At 42.0% G+C, this 19,312-nt stretch overlaps 2 protein-coding genes and 1 long non-coding RNA gene across 4 annotated transcripts in view; 1 reads left to right on the top strand and 2 right to left on the bottom strand.

The window, feature by feature from the left end:
- The window catches only part of plekhg4 (pleckstrin homology domain containing, family G (with RhoGef domain) member 4), an 82,921-nt gene extending 79,882 nt beyond the window's left edge, over positions 1 to 3,039 (top strand). Inside the window, exons 23-24 of one of the 2 annotated variants that reach the window (XM_085183744.1) lie at positions 44 to 103; positions 602 to 3,039. In XM_085183744.1, coding sequence (XP_085039870.1) covers positions 44 to 82 — 39 coding nt within the window. In that variant the 3' untranslated portion in view covers positions 83 to 103; positions 602 to 3,039. Of the gene's footprint in view, positions 1 to 43 lie in introns of both variants that reach the window. The other variant, XM_085183669.1, reaches the window with a different exon arrangement.
- LOC146526206 (uncharacterized) overlaps positions 1 to 19,312 on the bottom strand; it is a 372,953-nt gene that overhangs the window by 34,232 nt on the left and 319,409 nt on the right. The window lies entirely within an intron of this gene.
- LOC146526225 (ras-related protein Rab-8B) lies at positions 2,996 to 18,423 on the bottom strand. The gene is made up of 8 exons (XM_085131588.1): positions 18,108 to 18,423; positions 7,750 to 7,810; positions 7,536 to 7,596; positions 6,904 to 6,981; positions 5,408 to 5,497; positions 5,066 to 5,131; positions 4,931 to 4,981; positions 2,996 to 4,733 (listed from the first exon to the last, which is right to left on the bottom strand). Exons 1-8 carry the CDS (start codon positions 18,229 to 18,231, stop codon positions 4,644 to 4,646), a joined length of 621 nt encoding a protein of 206 aa, XP_084987714.1. The 5' UTR covers positions 18,232 to 18,423; the 3' UTR covers positions 2,996 to 4,643.

Raw genomic sequence — 19,312 nt, 5'->3', positions numbered from 1 at the left:
GTTTCTAAATGTTTGGTTGATCGTGTTCTCCGTCTGTCCTCAGAAAGCAGCTGCAGTCATCAGCCCGGCAACCATCGTGTGATCAGCTCGCCTGAATGTTCCTGTAAGTCTGCAGGTCCTCACAGAGGGATGTGTTTGGGGGGGGAACTGGAAATGGGCAAACCCTGACGGCTTTTTGGGTTATTGCAGAAAATAAGCAGGAAAGCAAAGTATGAGAATAAAAATCAAAAAGGGAAACAAAAGAAAAGGCATACAGCCTGAGCAAACTGTTAATGATAACTTTAACCGTGCGAGTCTTTCTAAAGACAGGCAGACGTAAAGGCTGACACATGAAGCAAACGCTATAACAATGAGTTCGCAACAGATCAGAGACTCAGTGAGCTCAGGATGGTCGCCTTTAAGTAATCTGCATTAATCTGTAAGCCCCGCCCCCAAGAAAACACTGATCACCAGGTAAAAATATAAACGAGTACAACACGATTTCAGCGGCTGCTGGAGGTCACCGACTGGTCTGTTTGGTCTGATGACCCCAGTCTCATGTCTCTGAGGTGATGCGCGAGACCTCCATACATGCCTTAAATCCGTCTGTGTGTGCGCGCAGGTTCGTCTGCTTCCTGCTGCAGTTCTGCGTTTCCTCCTGTTTGACCCGGACGTCGGACAGCTGCTTTCATTTGTGTTGTAAATAAGGACAGTTTGAGTTCGTCTCCTCGCCGCCGCGTCCGTTTGTCATGCTGACCCAGGGTCAGTCTGCGGGCGGGCCGGCGTGCTGCGAGGATGGCAGGTTTGTGTCTGTACATGTGTGTAAATAAACCCTCAGCTGAGCGTCTGCTGTCACTTTTTACTTGAATAATAAACTGAGTTTGTTCACATGCTTCCTGTTCTGTGTTCTCTTTGAGATCAGCTGACACGTCTCTTGTTAGTTTTTCACATCATTACTGTTACGTTGACTTTTGTTTTCTAGTGAACTTTAAAATCATACAGCACCTCTCTTCTGATCGTACTGTGACATGCAGAGTTACACCTATAGGCTCTCATTTACCACCTGTACAAGTAAATTACTGTACCTGTTACACAGGTAGTGTAAAAACTAATTTTAAATTAGCGTCACCAAAGTTTCATCATCACACAGCCCAACATCTCCTGCACACGTCGAGGTCAGGCGCGTGTTTCAAACAGCTGTAGAAATCATTTCAGCCTCGGCCTGGATCACCTCTGAGGCATCCTCTCCTCGCTTCAGCAGCTGAGCGATTAAAGATGAAAAACAAACCAGATGGTAGAAAAAGTTGTTTATTGTTCATCAGCTGAAGCAGCGAAGACGCTCCAAACATCTCAGAGCAAATGGAAGACACTGATGGGGTCAGAGGTCACCGAAACCTACTGAATCAGTCTTGTGAATTTCACATTAAGAGCCTCTGGTCTGCAGCCCTTTTCTTTGATTCAGATTAAAAAAAGAAAACATCCAGCTCCTCCTCAGAGCCTTCATCTGTTTCACCCTCATCAGTAACTTTCAATCCCAGCCGACACCAAAGTCCCAAATATAAAACTTTATTAAAACCATCCGTCTTTCCATGTGCTGAAGTGACAAGGCTTTTAATCTGAAAGTCACATTTAAAATAAACTCCAGTTTCCTACTAAAAGTATGACCTCTGACAAACACATCGATGTGTCTGACGACCTGTGTGACCAATCAGAGCACAGTAACACAAACTCCTGATAAAAGGAAAAAGTGGTTTTTGCATAGCGAATTACAAAGTGCTGAAAAGTACAAAAACACGTCGCGCACGCCTCCTTCAGCTCTTCATTAATCTTTAAGATGTTCTGACTGGACATAAAGATGGATGACAGGAAGTGAGGAAACGTGGTACACAGGTTCCAAGTACATTCTTACTGTTTTTTGATTGGGTGCTTTAAACTGATGTCTGTGGCCATGATTGGCAGCTTCTCTGATTGAGGTCACAGTTATTCCGCATTAAACCGGAACAGCGGATACTCTGAGGAAGAGGCGGCATGTCATCCATCTTTATTTACAGTCTGTGGCTGTGACAGGAAGCCGAGGAGTACAATAAAAGCACTGCTGCTGTAAACAAACGTGCTGTAACACTGATTTCTGCACACGGGCTTCGTGTGCAGCTGCTGAGCGTCTGTTCCCGCTGAACTCGGGATCAAGCCAAAATTCAGTTTTAGGAATTTTCCGGAAGCTAAATCACTGAAAGTATTTTTCCTCCAAAGGAACTCGCGGAACAGATTCTGCAGGCTTTGAGCTGAGCAGGAAGTGCTCAGGGGGGTAAGCCAAGTTTGCTGATACCACCTTGCGTCTCACCAGGCTCCAGTAAAAACGAGTACAGACATATTTCAGACAAAAATGGGATATTTAATCACTTAAACCGGCACCGGTGGCTGTCTTTTCTGAGCCTGGTTCTGCCGGAGGGTACTTCCTGTTAAAAATATGTTTTTCCTTCCCACTGTCACCACTTGCACACAGGTGCTGTCTGTTATTGTAGGGTCTTTATTTAGTACTTGAATATATAAAAAGCACACTGCTTCTGATATACTTCACGATATTTGTAAAACTAGAAACCCATCTAAAGCGAAAAAAAACGACCAACGGCAACGCGCCTCACTCGTTTTTGGCGGGCTCAGGACAGACGTCACAAAATCTTTCCGTTTTCACTCCGCCTTCACGGAAACAGGAGGGATTATATAAATTCGAGGACTTTCCAAAAAACTGAAAGTAGCTTCAGTTTATATCCCGTGTTTCCATCTTGCTTCCCGCCGTTGTTTGGGGTGTTTTGGGATTGTCGTGACAGTCAAAGTTATCGCAGAATGTCGGCTGCAAAAGTTTAAGAGCTCGAGTTCCTTCAGCGGAAACAGCTTTTCAGAGTAAACTACAGGAAACTAAAAGTTTGAGTTTACGTTTCCACGCCGTGCTCATCGAATTTAATCAATCATTGTTCAGATTTTAACTTCTGACCGAAGTTTAAAAAAAAAAAAAAAGAGTAGGAACATCTTTTACGATAATAAATATATAGTTTCAGCCAATGAACCGATCGGGAGTCAGAAAGAGGAAATCGAACACCAGCAGCTGCACATGAAAATAAAACACTTCAAAATAAAAGCGCAGGTTGTACAGTTCCTTTGAAAACGTACAAAATAAAAGCAGCACGTGTGCTATTAAACGACTAAATACAAAAACACAGAAAAGCATCAAAAGTAAAAACAGAAGCTTCTTCGCGTCTTTGAACAGAGAAGAAAAAGCTGCTTCGCAGGGACTTTCTCTGCTTTCATACATATTGATCACAGAGACGTTTTAAAGGAACAGAATTAACTAAAGATGCATTAAAAAAAAGATAAAATATAAAACTATTAGTTCTGTTTAGTTAAAATAAACTCTGAAAGGAAATGAAGGCTGGAGGTCACATGAAGGTTAAGACATTTTAGTGAACACAAAATTTAAAACTCAATAATATTTTTATGATTTCCACTCGTCTGTTCGAAGCCCGCCGATCTTACCGGGCTTTTACTTCCTATGTTTGAGTTGGAAATTCAAGATTGAAATGAAAATGATTTTATACATTTTTATATATATTTATATATATTTATTTTAATTTTTTCAGCTGATTTCCTGCAAAGTTTCCTAAAATACAAAGCTGCACATTTCAGGACGTTTTCAAAGAAGGTCCTGCACAGTTTGCCTCTGATAACCAACATCAGGTAAGTTCCTGTAGTTCAGCTTATTTTTAGGCGGCGTGCAGGAGATTAGCTGAAGCGATCTGACAGAGGCCTGAACCACGAAGCAGGATCTGGGCTTAGAGACCTCAGGTTTAACCCGGGTTTTGGGGTTTGTGACGGCGAGGCTGTAAACCTGTGCACAGAGATTCAGAAAACCTGGTTTGGCTTCACAACCACCGTGTTCCCACTTTTCACGATTAGATCAAGATGAGACATACGAGGTGCGATCGGAAAGTTCAGTTACTAAAATAAAAATTAAAAAATGGAAAACATTGATTCTAATTGGAATTTGGTCGAAGACTCTTTGGGAATGAGTTGCTGCCCCATCGGAGAAGTGTGTTCACGAGTGAGGGAGGCAGGAAGCGAGAGCCTGACGGATGGATTTGTAGATGCAGACAGAACAGAGACCCGAGTGAGATCCAGATGATTGTGGAGCTGCTGACGTCCACGCTGCAGTAGGTGAACACCCGCCTGACTGAACTCTTTAATCGCACCTCGTATCCTTGGTTACCTGCTTCGTAGTCCAGGCCGCTGGTCTGTGATTGGTCAGTTGCTGTAAGAGTCGGACTGAAGCCTCTGCAAGAGTCTGCTACATGTCTGATCCTTAAATGCTTCATCCTCAACGCGTAAAATCAGAGGAGAGGGCGGAGCCACAGCTCCACCCACTTTGGTACAAACAGTCATCGGCCTTGTCCTTCATCGCCATCATCATCATCATCGTCGCCTCCGTGTTCTCGCTGCAACAAACACTGAGATGCTGCGTTGGCTCAGCCTCCGACTGCTGAGCTAACAGCAGACAAGAAAACAGAAGAAGAAGAAGAAAAGGAGGAGGAGTCACAGCAGGCTTCTAAACTGTCCACAGGTTGTTCCTCAGCTCCTGCTGCAGGAGGAGGAGTTCTGAGCTGAGGCTCCGCCTACAGCAGCGAACACCTGAACAGGCTCTTCTTGGAGCGGGGCTCCGTGATCTTGACGGGCCCACCTCCACCTGACGGGTTGTTGTCGTTCTGCAGGAAGAAAGGAGGTCAAAGGTCACATCAGCTATAAGAACACAGCGGGGCTGATTATGGCGATTAACAGCATCTCCTGCTCACGGTGACCGACTCAGTCTTTAATTTTAGCGGCACGTTCGTCCCCGCATGTTCAGCTGATGAAGTCATTTACATATCTGGAGCCAGCTGCTTGAGTCGGAGCGCCAACTCACCATTTTCCTGTTGAGCCTGGCCATGATGTCTCGGGCGAGCGTGTAGAAGCCCTGTGAAGGGAAACGGGACAGAAATGAGTCGCCTCATGTGCGCGGGACTGACGGAGGAGACGGCGGATCGGGATCAGGACTCACCTCCTCCACGTTGATACTGGACTTGGCGCTTGTTTCCAGGAACTTGATCCCGTAGTCGATGGCGAGCTGGAAAACCAAAGAGAAAGGGATTACACCCAGGAAGAAGAAAAGGTTGAAGTGACATTTAAAGCATAAGTTCAGAAGCGTTTTATCTCATTGAGGCTGAAATCAGTGTGCAGCGTTTCTAACTGTCAGCAAATGAATCCCTGAAGCAAAGCAAAGAGTAAAAATCTCGTCTGCTCCTAAATGCATAATAATAAGATGACATCATCTCCTGGACGTTTCCTGTTTTCACTCAGTTTGATCGAATGAGTCCTGCTCTCTGCAGGGATCGGCTCAGACCTTCTCTCCTCTCTCCTTGGACACTTGTCTCTTGTCGTTCATGTCGCACTTGTTTCCCAGAACCATTTTCTCCACGTCCGCAGAGGCGTGCTGACAACACAAACACACACACACACACACACAAGGATTAATCCACCATGTTTTTAACGCTAAAATATAATTATTGTTGTTATCCTTCAATTTTCAAATGTACTGCTTTACAAGAAAAAAAATTTTTATTTATAAATTAAAGTTATTTAGTTGCATCCTTGAACAAAAAAAAAAAAGTGTGATCTCAAAAATGTGAATTCTTGTTTTTCTGAGAAGAATTCACTGGATAGAAAACAGATCACATGTCTCTGCTGGTTGGGACGCCTCGGCGTCCCCCCAGAAGAGTTGCAGGAGGCGACCGGGGAGACGGAGGTCTTGGCATCTCTGCCACAAAGACCCCGATGAGTGATGGAAATTGAACACATGTCAGGTTTGCACATTTTTACCACATACACTCAAAGCAAACTGACGGATTTAGAGCATTTCTGTGTGCTGTGTTTGTGAGGAGGGCCTACACCACAGCCTCTCAAACAGGAGACAACTGCAGCTGTTCATCACGGATGTCAATATCTGATTACTGAGTACTGATTACAGCTGGAATTGATCTGTAATGTGGAAGTGAACGCACACGGTCGCAGAGTGAGTAACGGTACTAACACCGATCTTATCTTCTGCTCGCTGAATGTCACACATCATCAGGAACGAGAGCTCAGCAGGTCTGATGTCCAGAAATGAGTCATGAGGATGTCACATCTTCCAACCATCTTAAAGGATGGCGTACTTACTAAACTAAAATTAAAAAATATGCAGGAAGTGTTTTGAGTTTTAATCTTCATCAATTCACTGAAATTTTCCAGCTTGAGGAGTCGTTGGTGCACCTGTTTGAGTTATTGAGTTAAACACTGCAAACAAACCACAGCTGATGCTGACACTAACAAAAACCCACTCAGCCTTTCAGACTGCAGTCAACTGAGTTCTGCTTTAGTCGGCCAAGAGTGATTAAAAACGTTCAATTTAGACCGTTTGATGTGTGTGTGATACTGTTACCACACTGATACCAGAGTTTTCCCTACCTGTGGAAAGCTGTCAGCCCACGGTTTACCTCAGCTGTCAATGCTGGGTGAGACACGTCCACAGCCTGAAGGTGCAGATGCTAATTGTCACTAACATCTACAACTTTCTCCTCCACCTTTGGCACGAGTTTACTCTCTAGCTTCATAAAACTCCATTAGTCAGAAGGGAGACGTCCTTCATATCCACTGTATTAAAAAAAACTTCTCAAAACTCATCAGTGTGTTGGAAGTCGTAATTACACCCAACCTTTTCACCTCGTTATATAACAGATCACATGATCCTGTGATGACGTCATACAAGCATTTCTTTGAAGACCTCGTCAAATCCAACTCTGAACAATGTGATCTCTGAAAATAACGAAAGTCACGTGACATCAAAGGGGCGTGGCCTACCTCCTCGATATTGCGAATCCAGTTCTTGATGTTGTCGAAGGACTTCTCGTTGGTGATGTCATACACAAGCATGATGCCCTAATGAACACAAGACAGGAAATGACATCAGCACAGGAAGTGCAAGCAGATTCCTGAGATCAGGACCAGCTTGTTTTAATAAGATGATGCATGATGTGAACCAGCTCAGGCCTCCTGGTTTTGGCTGATCTCAACCAATCACTTGGCACTGAAGCGAATCAGGTGTGCAGGTGTGCTCCCATATTATCAGAGTTTAAATCCAACTAAAGTAGATAATTGAGTCGTGGTCTCAGTTATCATGTTACTTCTTTTCTAATGGTTTTAAACTTTAGGTTTTAATTTGGACTAATGCTGATCTTCACAAGTTTTTCCATTTTATTTCTATTGGTGTCATGTTTTTATTGTTTTACTCATCTATTGTTGGTTTCTATTTCTTTATGGATTAGCTTGAATGTGTTTTTTTTCTGTTACATTTATCACTGCCTTTTGTTTGTTTGTGCTTCAGCTGGAATACAATTGGCTGTATAAATAAAGGTTTGCTTGCTTGTTTCACTGGTGACTGACACGTTACCTGTGCATCAGCAGAGGGGTAACAGGAAGGGGGTGTGTCTTACCATGGCTCCTCTATAATAGGCCGTTGTGATGGTCCTGAACCTCTCCTGACCTGCTGTGTCCCTGCAGGAAGAAGCCACTGTTAAACACCCGCACTGAGGAGGCTCATTAAAAATATCCACACAACAAAACGGCCTCGAGTGTGAAACACCTGATTTCAGGTTAATCTCCTCTCAAAGCTCACACACGGAAGCTGGAGCAGAGAGCGGCACTCACCAGATCTGCAGTTTGATTTTCTTTCCATCCAACTCGATCGTTCGGATTTTGAAGTCGATTCCTGAAAGAGAAACAACGGTCAGCTTCGAGCTCCGGACTAGGGCTGCCACGATTAGTCGACTAGTCACGATTACGTCGACTATCAAAATCGTCAACGACTGATTTAATAGTCGACGCGTCGTTTGAAGCTTTGTAAGATCACAAAAGACGCAGGAATAAGTAGTAGGATTTAAGAGTGTAATAACGGACTGAAACAGAAGATGGCAGCACTGCATGTACAAGGATGCCAGCTGCCGTTAAACCCCGAAGAAGAAGAAGCTGTGTCCCAGAATTCATAGCACAGTTGTCAACAATGGCGGCAGCTAGTTAGTTTTAATATTACTCTTATTATTCTTTCTGGGTCACAAAATAAACGTTTAACATGTTTTCAGGTGAGAATGTAGCTGTGTAAACCTCAAATATCTGCTCAGTTTATCAAGACACCACATATTTTCAAAAGCGCTCCGACGTTTTCGGAGACGTCTGTTACCCACTAGCTCGACAGCTAGCCGGGGGCTAGGCTAACTAGAGCCGTGAGCACACCGGACTCCCGGCAAACCGTTTTCAAACCCACCGCCGTCTCTACTCAGGTTAAACATGATATATAAGTCACTTAGATAACTTAAAAATGTTATTGTTTGGCTTTTTTTAGTATTTTATTTGTTCCTGAGTAAATCGGTTTGGCTGAGATTAAAGTTATAGTTTTTACACAGCTGAATAAACATCAAGCAGACAGCTGATTATCAGAAGTGTGAGATGCTCGAGAATTTACTCCGGTGTCCTGTTATATTTTAGATAGCAAGGAGTTTATTAAACTTCACCGAAACAATCTGCAAATTTCATTACAATTTAATAAACTATCATCTTGTCTTTATTTTTAGTTAGCACATACCTTAAACACTTCAAGGTGTAAGCTAATGATAGTTATATAAGAGCAGATGCTGCTGGTGCAAAAAGCTGTACGTTTTACGTCCAATGGATGATGATCTGATTAGTCAACTAATCGCAAAAATAATCGGTGACTAGTCGACTATCAAAATAATCATTTGTGGCAGCCCTAATCCGGACCCAAACATATTTACAGCTCCAGAGACACCAAAGCATCATAGCAAAGATCACGAGCAGATGCAGAGAGCGCTCAGGCTCACTCCGTCTTATTCTCTGCCCAACGACAGACCCAGAAAAGCAGGACTGATGGAATAATGAACAGTTAAGATAAAAGCGGCTGTCAGTGAGTGCAGGAGTTTTATGCTTTTAAAAACTGCGGTCTGATGCAGAGGAAGCTCTGCTAGCAGGGCCATGTGGTTAAAACAAACGCTGAGGTGTGTTTGTTTCTCTTCTGTCAGCTGACTGGGTTTGTGCCTGCCTGGTCGAAGGGGAAGTCGAAGATATTTTTAAAAACACTTCTTCCTGTCTGAGCAGAAGAAATGCTTCCAAGAAGCTGCGGATGTGAAGCCCTGCCAGCTCGGGTTCCTCCTGCTCACAGCTGTTTGGGCTGCTGGTTCAAATCCCTGGGCTACAGCTCTAACCAAACCCCTCCCTCCTCACGCCACTTCACCATCAGCTGCAACTGATTTCATTCATTCATTGATCTTACAACTAATGACACAAGAAGTGAATGACTGATGAAACCATCCTGGCTCTTATGGACCCGTTCTATGGTTAAGTGTCTCATGTTTGAAGGATGTGCTGATTTAAGCAGAGAGCAGGTAATATTTTTATTTCCCCACTGTTAAATTAGTAACTTTGTCTTGGACTGATAGGATTGAGCCCTACTAGAAGTTAACTTTCATCACATTCACAATTAATGACTTCATTGTCTCAAAAGACAACCAAAGATCAAAACAGCCAAATACCAACAAAAAACCACCAATAAAATACAAAGAAATCCAGCAAACAGTGGCACAAAGCCACCAGCAGGAGGCACACGACCAAGAGAGCAGCACAGACCCGCCAAAATAAAGCTCCCACCCTCCCCCCAAAAACAGAAAAATGAAACGCTACTCTGTTTCCTTTTAGAGAAGAAGAACACAGGCAGGTTTCAACACTTTGTAAAGACTCGCGTTTATTCTCTGCGCTGGTCACAACAGGCCTGATTAGAAGAGTGTTACATTCTTGTATCGTAGCACACTAGAAGAGTCTGTTATTAGGTTGTAACTCATCAGTTCTTCCTGTTGTGGTTTTGGTGTATGCTGTGTTTTGTTTCGTTGCCATGCGTCGTAAAGGCAACACATCGGCACATTAACTGTTTATAAAGGCGGGGATGTTAGCGCTGGAGCTGTGGCTGTGCTTACAACATGATCAACCATCAAAGTGATGCCTCCGTGTGCCGTCTTTCTCAATCTCTCCTCTTATGAATCCACTGATGTAGGAAGTAGAGAACTGAATTTAATGTGAGCAAAGGCAGAAAATGAGTCAGCTGATTTCCTCTTTGCTTCTCTTCTTCGGCTCAGACTAAACCTCTCCTCTTCCCTCCATTCTTCAGCAGCTCTTTCTATTCTCTCACCAGGAAGTGAAACAGTTTCTGCTGCCTGTTACGGAAACATGCAGCGGACGAGGTCACTGACCTCCGCCATCTCCACCCACGACATAATGCTGCAGCTAACAGTCTCGTCTGCTGCTGATAAATCGGCCGTTCTGCTTTAAGAAGCAAAACAGTAATGTCACAGTCCCCCCAGGCATCAGCTGATCATTGTCAGACTTTAGAGTGGGCTCGTGTTAGCCCACTCCATGCCGTTAACTCCTGTGTTGCCTTGGTGGTGTGTTTTGAGTCATTGTCATGCTGGAAGACCCACCAACAACCCATCCTCAGTGTTGTGGCTGAGGGAAGGAGAAGAGAGGGAAAGATCGTACTCAGCATTTCTCTTCCTCCAACACGGCGGATGCAGCCGATTCCAAAGAGCTCAACCTTGGTTTCACCCGACCACAGCACTTTGTCCAAACCCTTCTCTGAATCATTATCGTTCTCTGACAAACATCCATTTCACTCCATTATGGCAGAGAGTGTTATCAATGGTGCTCTTGGTGTCTGTGGTCCAAACTGCTTTCAGAGCATTAACAAGCTGCTCCTGTAGTTTTGGGCTGATCCACCACTTTTCTCATAATCATCCTGACCCAATGAGGCAAGACCTCGCATAGAGCTCCTGAGGACAACTGACGGTTATTTTATATTTCTACCATTTATGAATAATTGCACCAACAGCTGTCATCTTCTCCCCGAACGCATTACAGCCTTGTTTAGATCTACAATCCTGTACCTGACGTCCTTTGACAGCTCTCGCCCGCGGTGGTGTAGTTTATATCCATAACGAGATCAGGGGTGTCTGTGATTGAGTGACTGATTGATTGGTTGTAGGAGCCAGAGTTCTGGCTGGCGTGTAGGGGATCAACTACTTATTTCACTCAATGACATGTAGGGCTGCCACAAACGATTATTTTTGCGATTAGTCGACTAATCAAATCCATTGGACATAAAACGTACAGCTTCTTGCACCAGCAGCATCTGCTCTTATATAACTATCATTAGCTTACAGCTTTAAGTGTTTAAGGTATGTGCTAACTAAAAATAAAGACAAGATGATAGTTTATTAAATTTTAATGAAATTTGCAGATTGTTCCTGTGAAGTTTAATAAACTCCTTGCTATCTAAAATATAACAGGACACCGGAGTATATTCTTGAGCATCTCACACTTCTGATAATCAGTTGTCTGCTTGATGTTTATTCAGCTGTGTAAAAACTATAACTTTAATCTCAGCCAAACCGATTTACTCAGGAACAAATAAAATACTGAAAAAAGCCAAACAATAACATTTTTAAGTTATCTAAGTGACTTATATATCATGTTTAACCTGAGTAGCGAAAGACGGCGGTGGGTTTGAAAATTATTTGCCGGGAGTCCGGTGTTCTCACGGCTCTAGTTAGCCTAGCCCCCGGCTAGCTATCGAGCTAGTGGGTAACAGACGTCTCTGAAAACGTCGGAGCGCTTTTGAAAATATGTGGTGTCTTGATAAACTGAGCAGATATTTGAGGTTTACACAGCTACATTCTCGCCTGAAAATATGTTAAACGTTTATTTTGTGACCCAGAAAGAATAATAAGAGTAATATTAAAACTAACTAGCTACCGCCATTGTTGGAAACTGAGCTGAGCTGGGCTGCGCTATGAATTCTGGGACAGAGCTACTTCTTCTTCGGGGTTTAACGGCAGCTGGCATCCTTGTACATGCAGTGCTGCCATCTTCTGTTTCAGTCCGTTATTACACTCTTAAATCCTACTACTTATTCCTGCGTCTTTTGTGATCTTACAAAGCTTCAAACGACGCGTCGACTATTAAATCAGTCGTCGACGATTTTAATAATCGACGTAATCGTGACTAGTCGACTAATCGTGGCAGCCCTAGTGACATGCAAATCAATTTATATCTTTCAAGTCTGCCCATTAAAATGAAACTACCAGAAGAATTACAGACTGTTTATTTCTTTGGAAGTAAGAAGTAACATGTATAAAATAATGAAGAACTGCCAAATAAAAAAGGAAACTGCAAAAAGACAAAACTGTCTAAGAGTGAAACAAAACCAGAAAAAAATTTGTCAAGAAGATGCAAAATTGCCAAAGTTACAAAAGACACAAAATGATCAAAGCAAAGGACAAAACCTCCAGAAATGAGACAAATGTGAAAAACAACCCCAAACAGCCAAAAACCTGATGGAAAAAACCCAACAGAAATAAAATAGCTGACAATACAAAAACCAAAAAAAAAGAGACAAACACTGAAATATACAAATTCGCCAAAGAGCAGAAGACGACCAGCAAAAACATTCAGACAAATATATTTTACAGACATGCTTAAATTTAATCGAAAAGCTCTGTGTGCTGCTTTAGAAACAACTAGTCTAAAATAGCTCCTTAGTCTTTGTAACATTTAATAAAGAAAAGTGAAAGACCTTTGACCCCGTAGTTTTTCAAACAGCCGGGCCTTCCACCCTGAAACTTGCATTTAACGCTCTGCAAAGTGGAGCTTTAGCTTAAGCGAACATACAGTTCTGTTGTGACTCTTTTCACTTCAGCTGCTTTCTGAAGCTTCAGTTTCTCATCTGTGACTTTAAAACTTTTCTGTCTGCTGACTAAAACATGTAGGCTGCCATCACAGCTTCAGCCTTCCTGCTGTTAGCCAGCTTGCTCCGTTTGGTCGCATCCCTGTGCCAGTCGCACCTACAGCCGGGTTTAAGAAACCTAAAGTGACTCAAGCTTGTGAATGTCTGGATTTGGCCCACATGCCTGCGATTCTGACAGAGAGGTTAAAAATGACCTTTTAAAACAACGAGAAGCAAAGTTTCTGCCTCAAACGCAACAACTACAGAACAAACTCAGAGCGTTTTTGTCAATTAACTAATCAACCTGACAATCAGCTCATTGTTTGAGCTTCATAGGAGTCGGCACAGGTCTTAGGCAGGTAACGCTGCGACCGCTCACTCACTGAAATAAAAACAGGAAGATGAATACCACACAAACACGAACACACACACACACACACACACACACGAACACACACACACGCGCGCGCGCTTCTGTCACATCACTCTGACTCACGTTCATTTCCTGCTCCTACTCTAAGCTGCACTCACATTTACATCATGGTGGTTTTATTTTGTGTCCTCAGTAGGAAAGTAAGTCCTCACTGTGAGAACATGTAAAGTCTTATGTCCACACAACACGAAGAATGCACACGCACAAACACACACAGCCTGCATCAGAGCTGAGGAAACCAGTAACTCAGTGTCAGTGTTTAAATACTCAGCACAAAGCAGCACTTAAACACAACATCACAGCCTTTTATAACATTTAATACCTTCTTCCTTCCTGTGTGTATGATGAAAAACGTATGTACACACACATGACAATCCTCCACAGCAATACTTCTAAATATCACCATAACCCCCCCTTTGTGCTTCTGCTTGTACCTGTTTTTACTGCTCCTACTTCATATTTACATCACAGACGAGCACACTGGCTGTACCAGACTCCATCGCTATAATAACAGTTTTCATTTCTTCTTCTTTGTTATGTTGGCAGTGCTAATCATCAATCACTCTGAGCACTTTTTATTGTTCAGTCTTGAGATGCATTAATAAAAAAAAAGCGTGGTCACATGACGTTTCCAGCCAATTAAAATTCACCTCCATGCAGCCTGAAAAAGGATGTGATGTCAAATTTGTGATACAGGCAGTAACTATATATTGATCCAAGACTGTAACTGGCAATCCCACAAAGAGTAGCTGCTGTATGCAGCAGCAGGTGACCTTTGACCTCTGAGCTCTATAGAACTTCCTCAAAAGTGGCCCTCGCAGAGCCAGATACTACGCTCACACATGCTCAGAGGTCAGCTGACTCTCACGAGACCTCTGACAGAGCGGCCACAGAGCGTCCTCTGTCCAAACGCCGCAGCAGAGGATTGTGGGAGCTCATGTAACATTCATGCAGCTCCGGCAAATGAACTGGGAACAACCCGGCAGAGAGTGGAGCGCCGTGAGAGGAAGACGACACCTTCAGGTGCCACTGTAAAAACCAGGGTTGTCGCTGTGTGGAAAGCCTGAAATTTACAGACAATAACCCCTCAGTTACAGCAGCAGTCAGATCCATCACATTACAAATCAAATAAATAAATCAGGGCGACACCGAGACAATGAGCCCAAAGTGAGACGGCAGAGAGCTCAGCAGCTCACGCTCAGCTGTGAGGAGAGTCCACCCACCAATCAGCTGTTCAGATAATAGCTAACCAATCCAATGCCTGCACTATGAAGCAACCTCAGCAATCAGGCTAAAGATGTTACCAACTCGATGAATCAGCCCAGACTTCAACAATCTAACAAATAATTCTAACCAATTCTGACCAATCAGAAACATGGACAGGTCTACTGGCAGCAGAGCGGCCGATGACAAAACTGTAATGAAACACATAAAGAGCGTGAGAGATAAACTGCTGTATGAATCTGAGAAGCTGGCCTGCAGAGCAAATATCTTTCAGTGCTCAGTGTGACAGGAAACAGGCTGTATAAATAAAGTTTATTTAAAGCCTTGAAGGAAAGCTGTGTTAAAATGTGACTGACGTTAAACTGTCAGGGAGCAAAAAAATAAAAGAACAAAAATAAAACCGGAATTCAAACCAGTAACAGCTGACTCATCCTACAGCTTTAAACCTAGTGACCTTCATAGGCTCACACCTCATCAGCTGTGGCCAAATTTATGCCCTCCTTCCAGTTTCACATTTTCCACAGCCATCCAAGGGGCCCAATCGGAGCTTTTGACGACCCAGCTCTGGCCCCCCAGCCATGTATTTGACACCCTGATAAATGCAGTAATCAGATTCGGCTGTAATTGTATCTCATTTTGCTAATGCAGCAAATACTTTGACATAATGTAAAAATACTTTAATTGTAGAGATCCGGAGCTGTGCATCCACTCAGTCAGCTATGAAGCAAATTACCTGCCGTTTAATGTTTATTACTTCAAGTTAAACACGAACAGGTGAAGTCAGGTCAGTGCAGATCCACCACGACAAAGTAAAAATGTGACATCATCACCCACTAATGAACCATCTCCAACACACTTAAACCCGATGTCACCTCGCCAAATCCTGTGTCATATTTCTGGCCTCAGGAACTTCCTGCTTCTGTCGTGACACATTTTTGCTGCTCTCTTTGTGTGTTTGCTGAAAATCTTTGAGGTTTTGAGGGATGTGAAGTCGTCACATAGACTTTTTCTGCCAGTTTAATAACTGAACAAGTTAAGGAAATAATCAGTAATAAATAAGAGTAGCAATAACCTAACTCTTTAGCCAGTTTGATGACCTCAATCTTTTCTTTCTTTTTTCCAAAATAAAAGCTTCTATCAGTTCAGTCTCCCACACACACACACACGCGCGCGCACACACACACACACACGTTCTTAAGCCTCTGTATAACCACTCACTTATATTTGATTTTACTCTGAATCCTCAGACCTCGTGGGGAGAACTTGAAGAACCACCAAAAATGTCCTCACTGTGACACCAAAGACACAAACACACCCCCTACTACTACTCACAGACAGATAGAAGAAGACAGCTCCCACTTCCTGTTTCCACCAGGAAGACAGCAGAGCGACACACTCCGCTGACGCACCGGAAACACACACACACACACACAGTCTTGCTTCTCTATCTCTGTGAGGACCTTTAGGATTCAGGGTCCCGGTCAGGGACCACCGAGGGTCCACACAAAGACAGAAGGACTAAACTGCATCCTGCTCAATGTGAGACGTCACCAGGGCCTCATATGACCTTTGACCTGCCTCATGTAAGAACATCTTCCCCCAGATAAACGTCAGCACAGCTGCTTCCTGATGCAGCAGCTTACTGCAATTTATCGATGAACTTTTTGATGTTAATTAGCTCCACTAAAGATCAGGAAATGAGTAAAGCTGCAGCTGATCTGTTTCCATCCACCTGCTTTTCACGATCATCTCCAAATTTAAAAAAGGAACTTATTTACTGCTTTTATATGAAGAAGAAATCTAAAAGTAATATAAATAAATCAAACACAACAACAGGGTTAGTAATCTTTCTCATAAAAGTTCCATTAAAAAAAATCGGCAAAACTAATAAATTAACAGACGTTTCCGTCGTGTTTTCATCCACATTTGATCATCAGAGTCGTCACAATTCCCGCTGTCGTTTCCGACTCTCTGTTGTGAGATTAACTACAGGAAGGTTTATATCTGAGCAACACAGCTGGACACATCCTCACTGTTAGACCACAAAAAGGGGAGCCTACATTTCCCATGATGCAACTCAGTGCCATCTTTCTAATGTTTCAAACTGCACGCTCTTCTCTGTGAAGCAGCCTTTCTGCCAGTGGCATCAAGTTTCAAACCGAAGCTGAGATATCTGAGAGCATCGCATGGATCTGCTTTGTCCAGCTGTTATTTTATCCAGCTGTTCATCACAGGATGTTGAGCCCAAAGGCACATATTCTACTTCTATTATTTTTTGGAGACAGGACAGACAATTATTAAAATAATGACAATAATTACAAAAAACGTAAATAAATCAGGACTATTTTGTACATTTTTGACTCTTTTTATGATTATACATTCAGATGTGGATCATCAGCTCTAAAAAGTAGAGCCCAATGCAGTGGTATCTGCACATAGTGTAAAAGAAAACTAAAAGTACAATTCTTAGGATAACTATACTCTGTAAAAATATTTTGAATCGTTTATTCTTTTACTCTCTGATTTTGACATTACTCAAAAAACAGAAAAAAAATAGTACTGTTAGACTTCATCTAAAAATGCTGTCTGTTTAAAAATGAAGATTTATGAAAGCAAAATTTTGTCTAATTAATAATCAGATTCATGAAGTATGAGCTGTGATTTTTGTCAGTGAAACAAAACAACATTTTTTCCCCTCAAAGTAAAGTTAGGGTTTATTGAAAGAAATCAAAAACTTTGTATAAGTGGACAAAAGACGTACTTCTCTGGGCTCATCACAAAAAAACACATTTTTATCAGCTTCAGTTTGGTTTCGTAGGCGATGATTACTTTTTACAATATGTTAAAAACTACAGTAAATGAAAAATAGGTCCAACCAGAGTTATTATAATTTTGTAGTTTAATATTTTTAAATTTTATTTACTTTATTTCTCCACTTGGTTTGGTCTCAGTCAGTTTACTAGTTTTGTTTTGTTTGGTAAAATGTTCTCTCTATTTGTGTTATTATTATTATTTTTCCTTTACAATTGTTCAATAAGGTCATACAAAATTATTCACCAAAGCAAACTGAGGCGGACTCTATTAGAAGTTTGTCCACATTTAAAAAAAACAAAAACAAAAAAAATTTCTAGTGGATCTTCTTAAATTCCTTTGATTTAGAACACGCTTCATATTCATAACATCTGAGTTTTTTTTCTTTTCTAAAGTTAAATAAAGTTGTTTTTAACCACACTGATTGAGTGAGTTTGTTAGACATGTGTTTCCAACTCTAACTTATCAGCGCTGACATTATTGATTACAGTATTGATTATGATACTGATTATAATCAGTATTAGTAACTGGATGGGAAAAACCGTGGGAATGCTCCATTAAGTGATAATCGATCACTAATTAGTTAACAGATACATCACTTCACAACTACTGTATGTTTCTGAGGGGTCAGAGGTCACATGCTCCACACCACCCCACCCGAACGCTTTCACTTTTCCGGTCAGTTAGCTTGTGGCCTGGAGCTAGCCCTCCGTTCAGCCGGTGCACCGGGAAGAGGGTGATGAGGAGAAGACTCACCGATGGTGGAGATGAAGGTGGTGTTGAAGGCGTCCTCGCTGAACCGGAACAGCAGGCAGGTCTTGCCGACGCCGCTGTCCCCGATGAGCAGCAGCTTGAACAGGTAGTCGTACGTCTTCGCCATTTTCCCGCCGTCCGTCCGTCGGTCCGTCCGTGTGTCCCGGTGAGTTCACGCGGAACCTGCGGCCTGCTCCCTTTCTGCTGGGCGGACTGGCTTCACTGGGAGCGCTGGTTTCGTGCTGGTTCCACTCTGAGAGCAGCGACAAGCAGCAGGAAGCGCTCCAGCTGCAAGCTAGCCGGAATCTACCCCGCCCACATCCGGTCCCTTTTTTTCACAATAAGGCCAGCCTCTCCCAGCGTGCTCCGTTATTGATGATCGTTAGTAATTATAACATTTCACACGTATAAAGTCTGGAACAGAAACAACATCATAGGTAATTATTATTATTATTATTATTATTATTATTATTATTATTATTATTATTATTATTAGTAGTAGTAGTAGTAGTAGTTTGCAAATAGGTGTGTGCATGGGTAATATGATAGTAAAATAGAGTAATGGTTATTTATTTCTTTATTCTAAATGTCATGAATTAATATAGTAAGTCTTTTTGCTATTTTAATTTTTTTCGTTTGTATCCCTCTGTCTCTTTAAACAATCTGTATGTGCTTTACAACAAAGTAATAAAATGTTTTTAAGTGTTGACTGTGACATAATTAAATGAGTATAATAATAAAGCAAATCTGCAGTGTGCATTGTACTAACACAAAAACATTTACGATGCGTGTATCAGCTCCATGTGAAAGACTACCCTTGAAATTCAGTGAATATAAAAGTTTATTTTGATCTCTATATTTATTTTCTAAAAACAAATTGTGAATATTTATGAAAAATATAAAAATATTATATGTGTAAATTGTTTCTTTTTCAGTTTTCATCATATAAAGTTTGATATTTATTATTTAATTAATTGTATTCATTATTTACCGTGACTTTATACAGTGGTTTTGAGCTCCTTTTTTAACATAATCTCCAACATGTTTCTGTTATTCTTGTTTTAAATTAAATAACTCACAATTATCTACATTTTTATATTTTGTTTTCAAAAGTTTAGTTTTCATTTCGATCACTGCTGCTCTGCAGGTAAAAACAAATAATATTTTGAAAGTAAAACTGCTCTTTTTCCCGTTTGTATGCCGCAATT

This window comes from Neolamprologus multifasciatus, chromosome 1 (assembly GCF_963576455.1).
Source record: "Neolamprologus multifasciatus chromosome 1, fNeoMul1.2, whole genome shotgun sequence".
Classification (NCBI taxonomy): domain Eukaryota; kingdom Metazoa; phylum Chordata; class Actinopteri; order Cichliformes; family Cichlidae; genus Neolamprologus; species Neolamprologus multifasciatus.
The sequence above is the reverse complement of the archived record's forward strand: the minus strand, read 5'-3'. Positions and strand labels throughout refer to the sequence as shown.

What these genes read in the sequence shown, in the direction of transcription:
- LOC146526225 (XM_085131588.1), bottom strand. Translation starts at nt 18,231, where the DNA reads ATGGCGAAGACGTACGACTACCTGTTCAAGCTGCTGCTCATCGGGGAC. An exon ending in CCTATTATAGAGGAGCCATG is followed by an intron (nt 6,982 to 7,535) that starts GTAAGACACACC and finishes TGTGTTCATTAG; the next exon opens with GGCATCATGCTTGTGTATGA. An exon ending in CCAAGGAGAGAGGAGAGAAG is followed by an intron (nt 5,132 to 5,407) that starts GTCTGAGCCGAT and finishes TTGGTTTTCCAG; the next exon opens with CTCGCCATCGACTACGGGAT.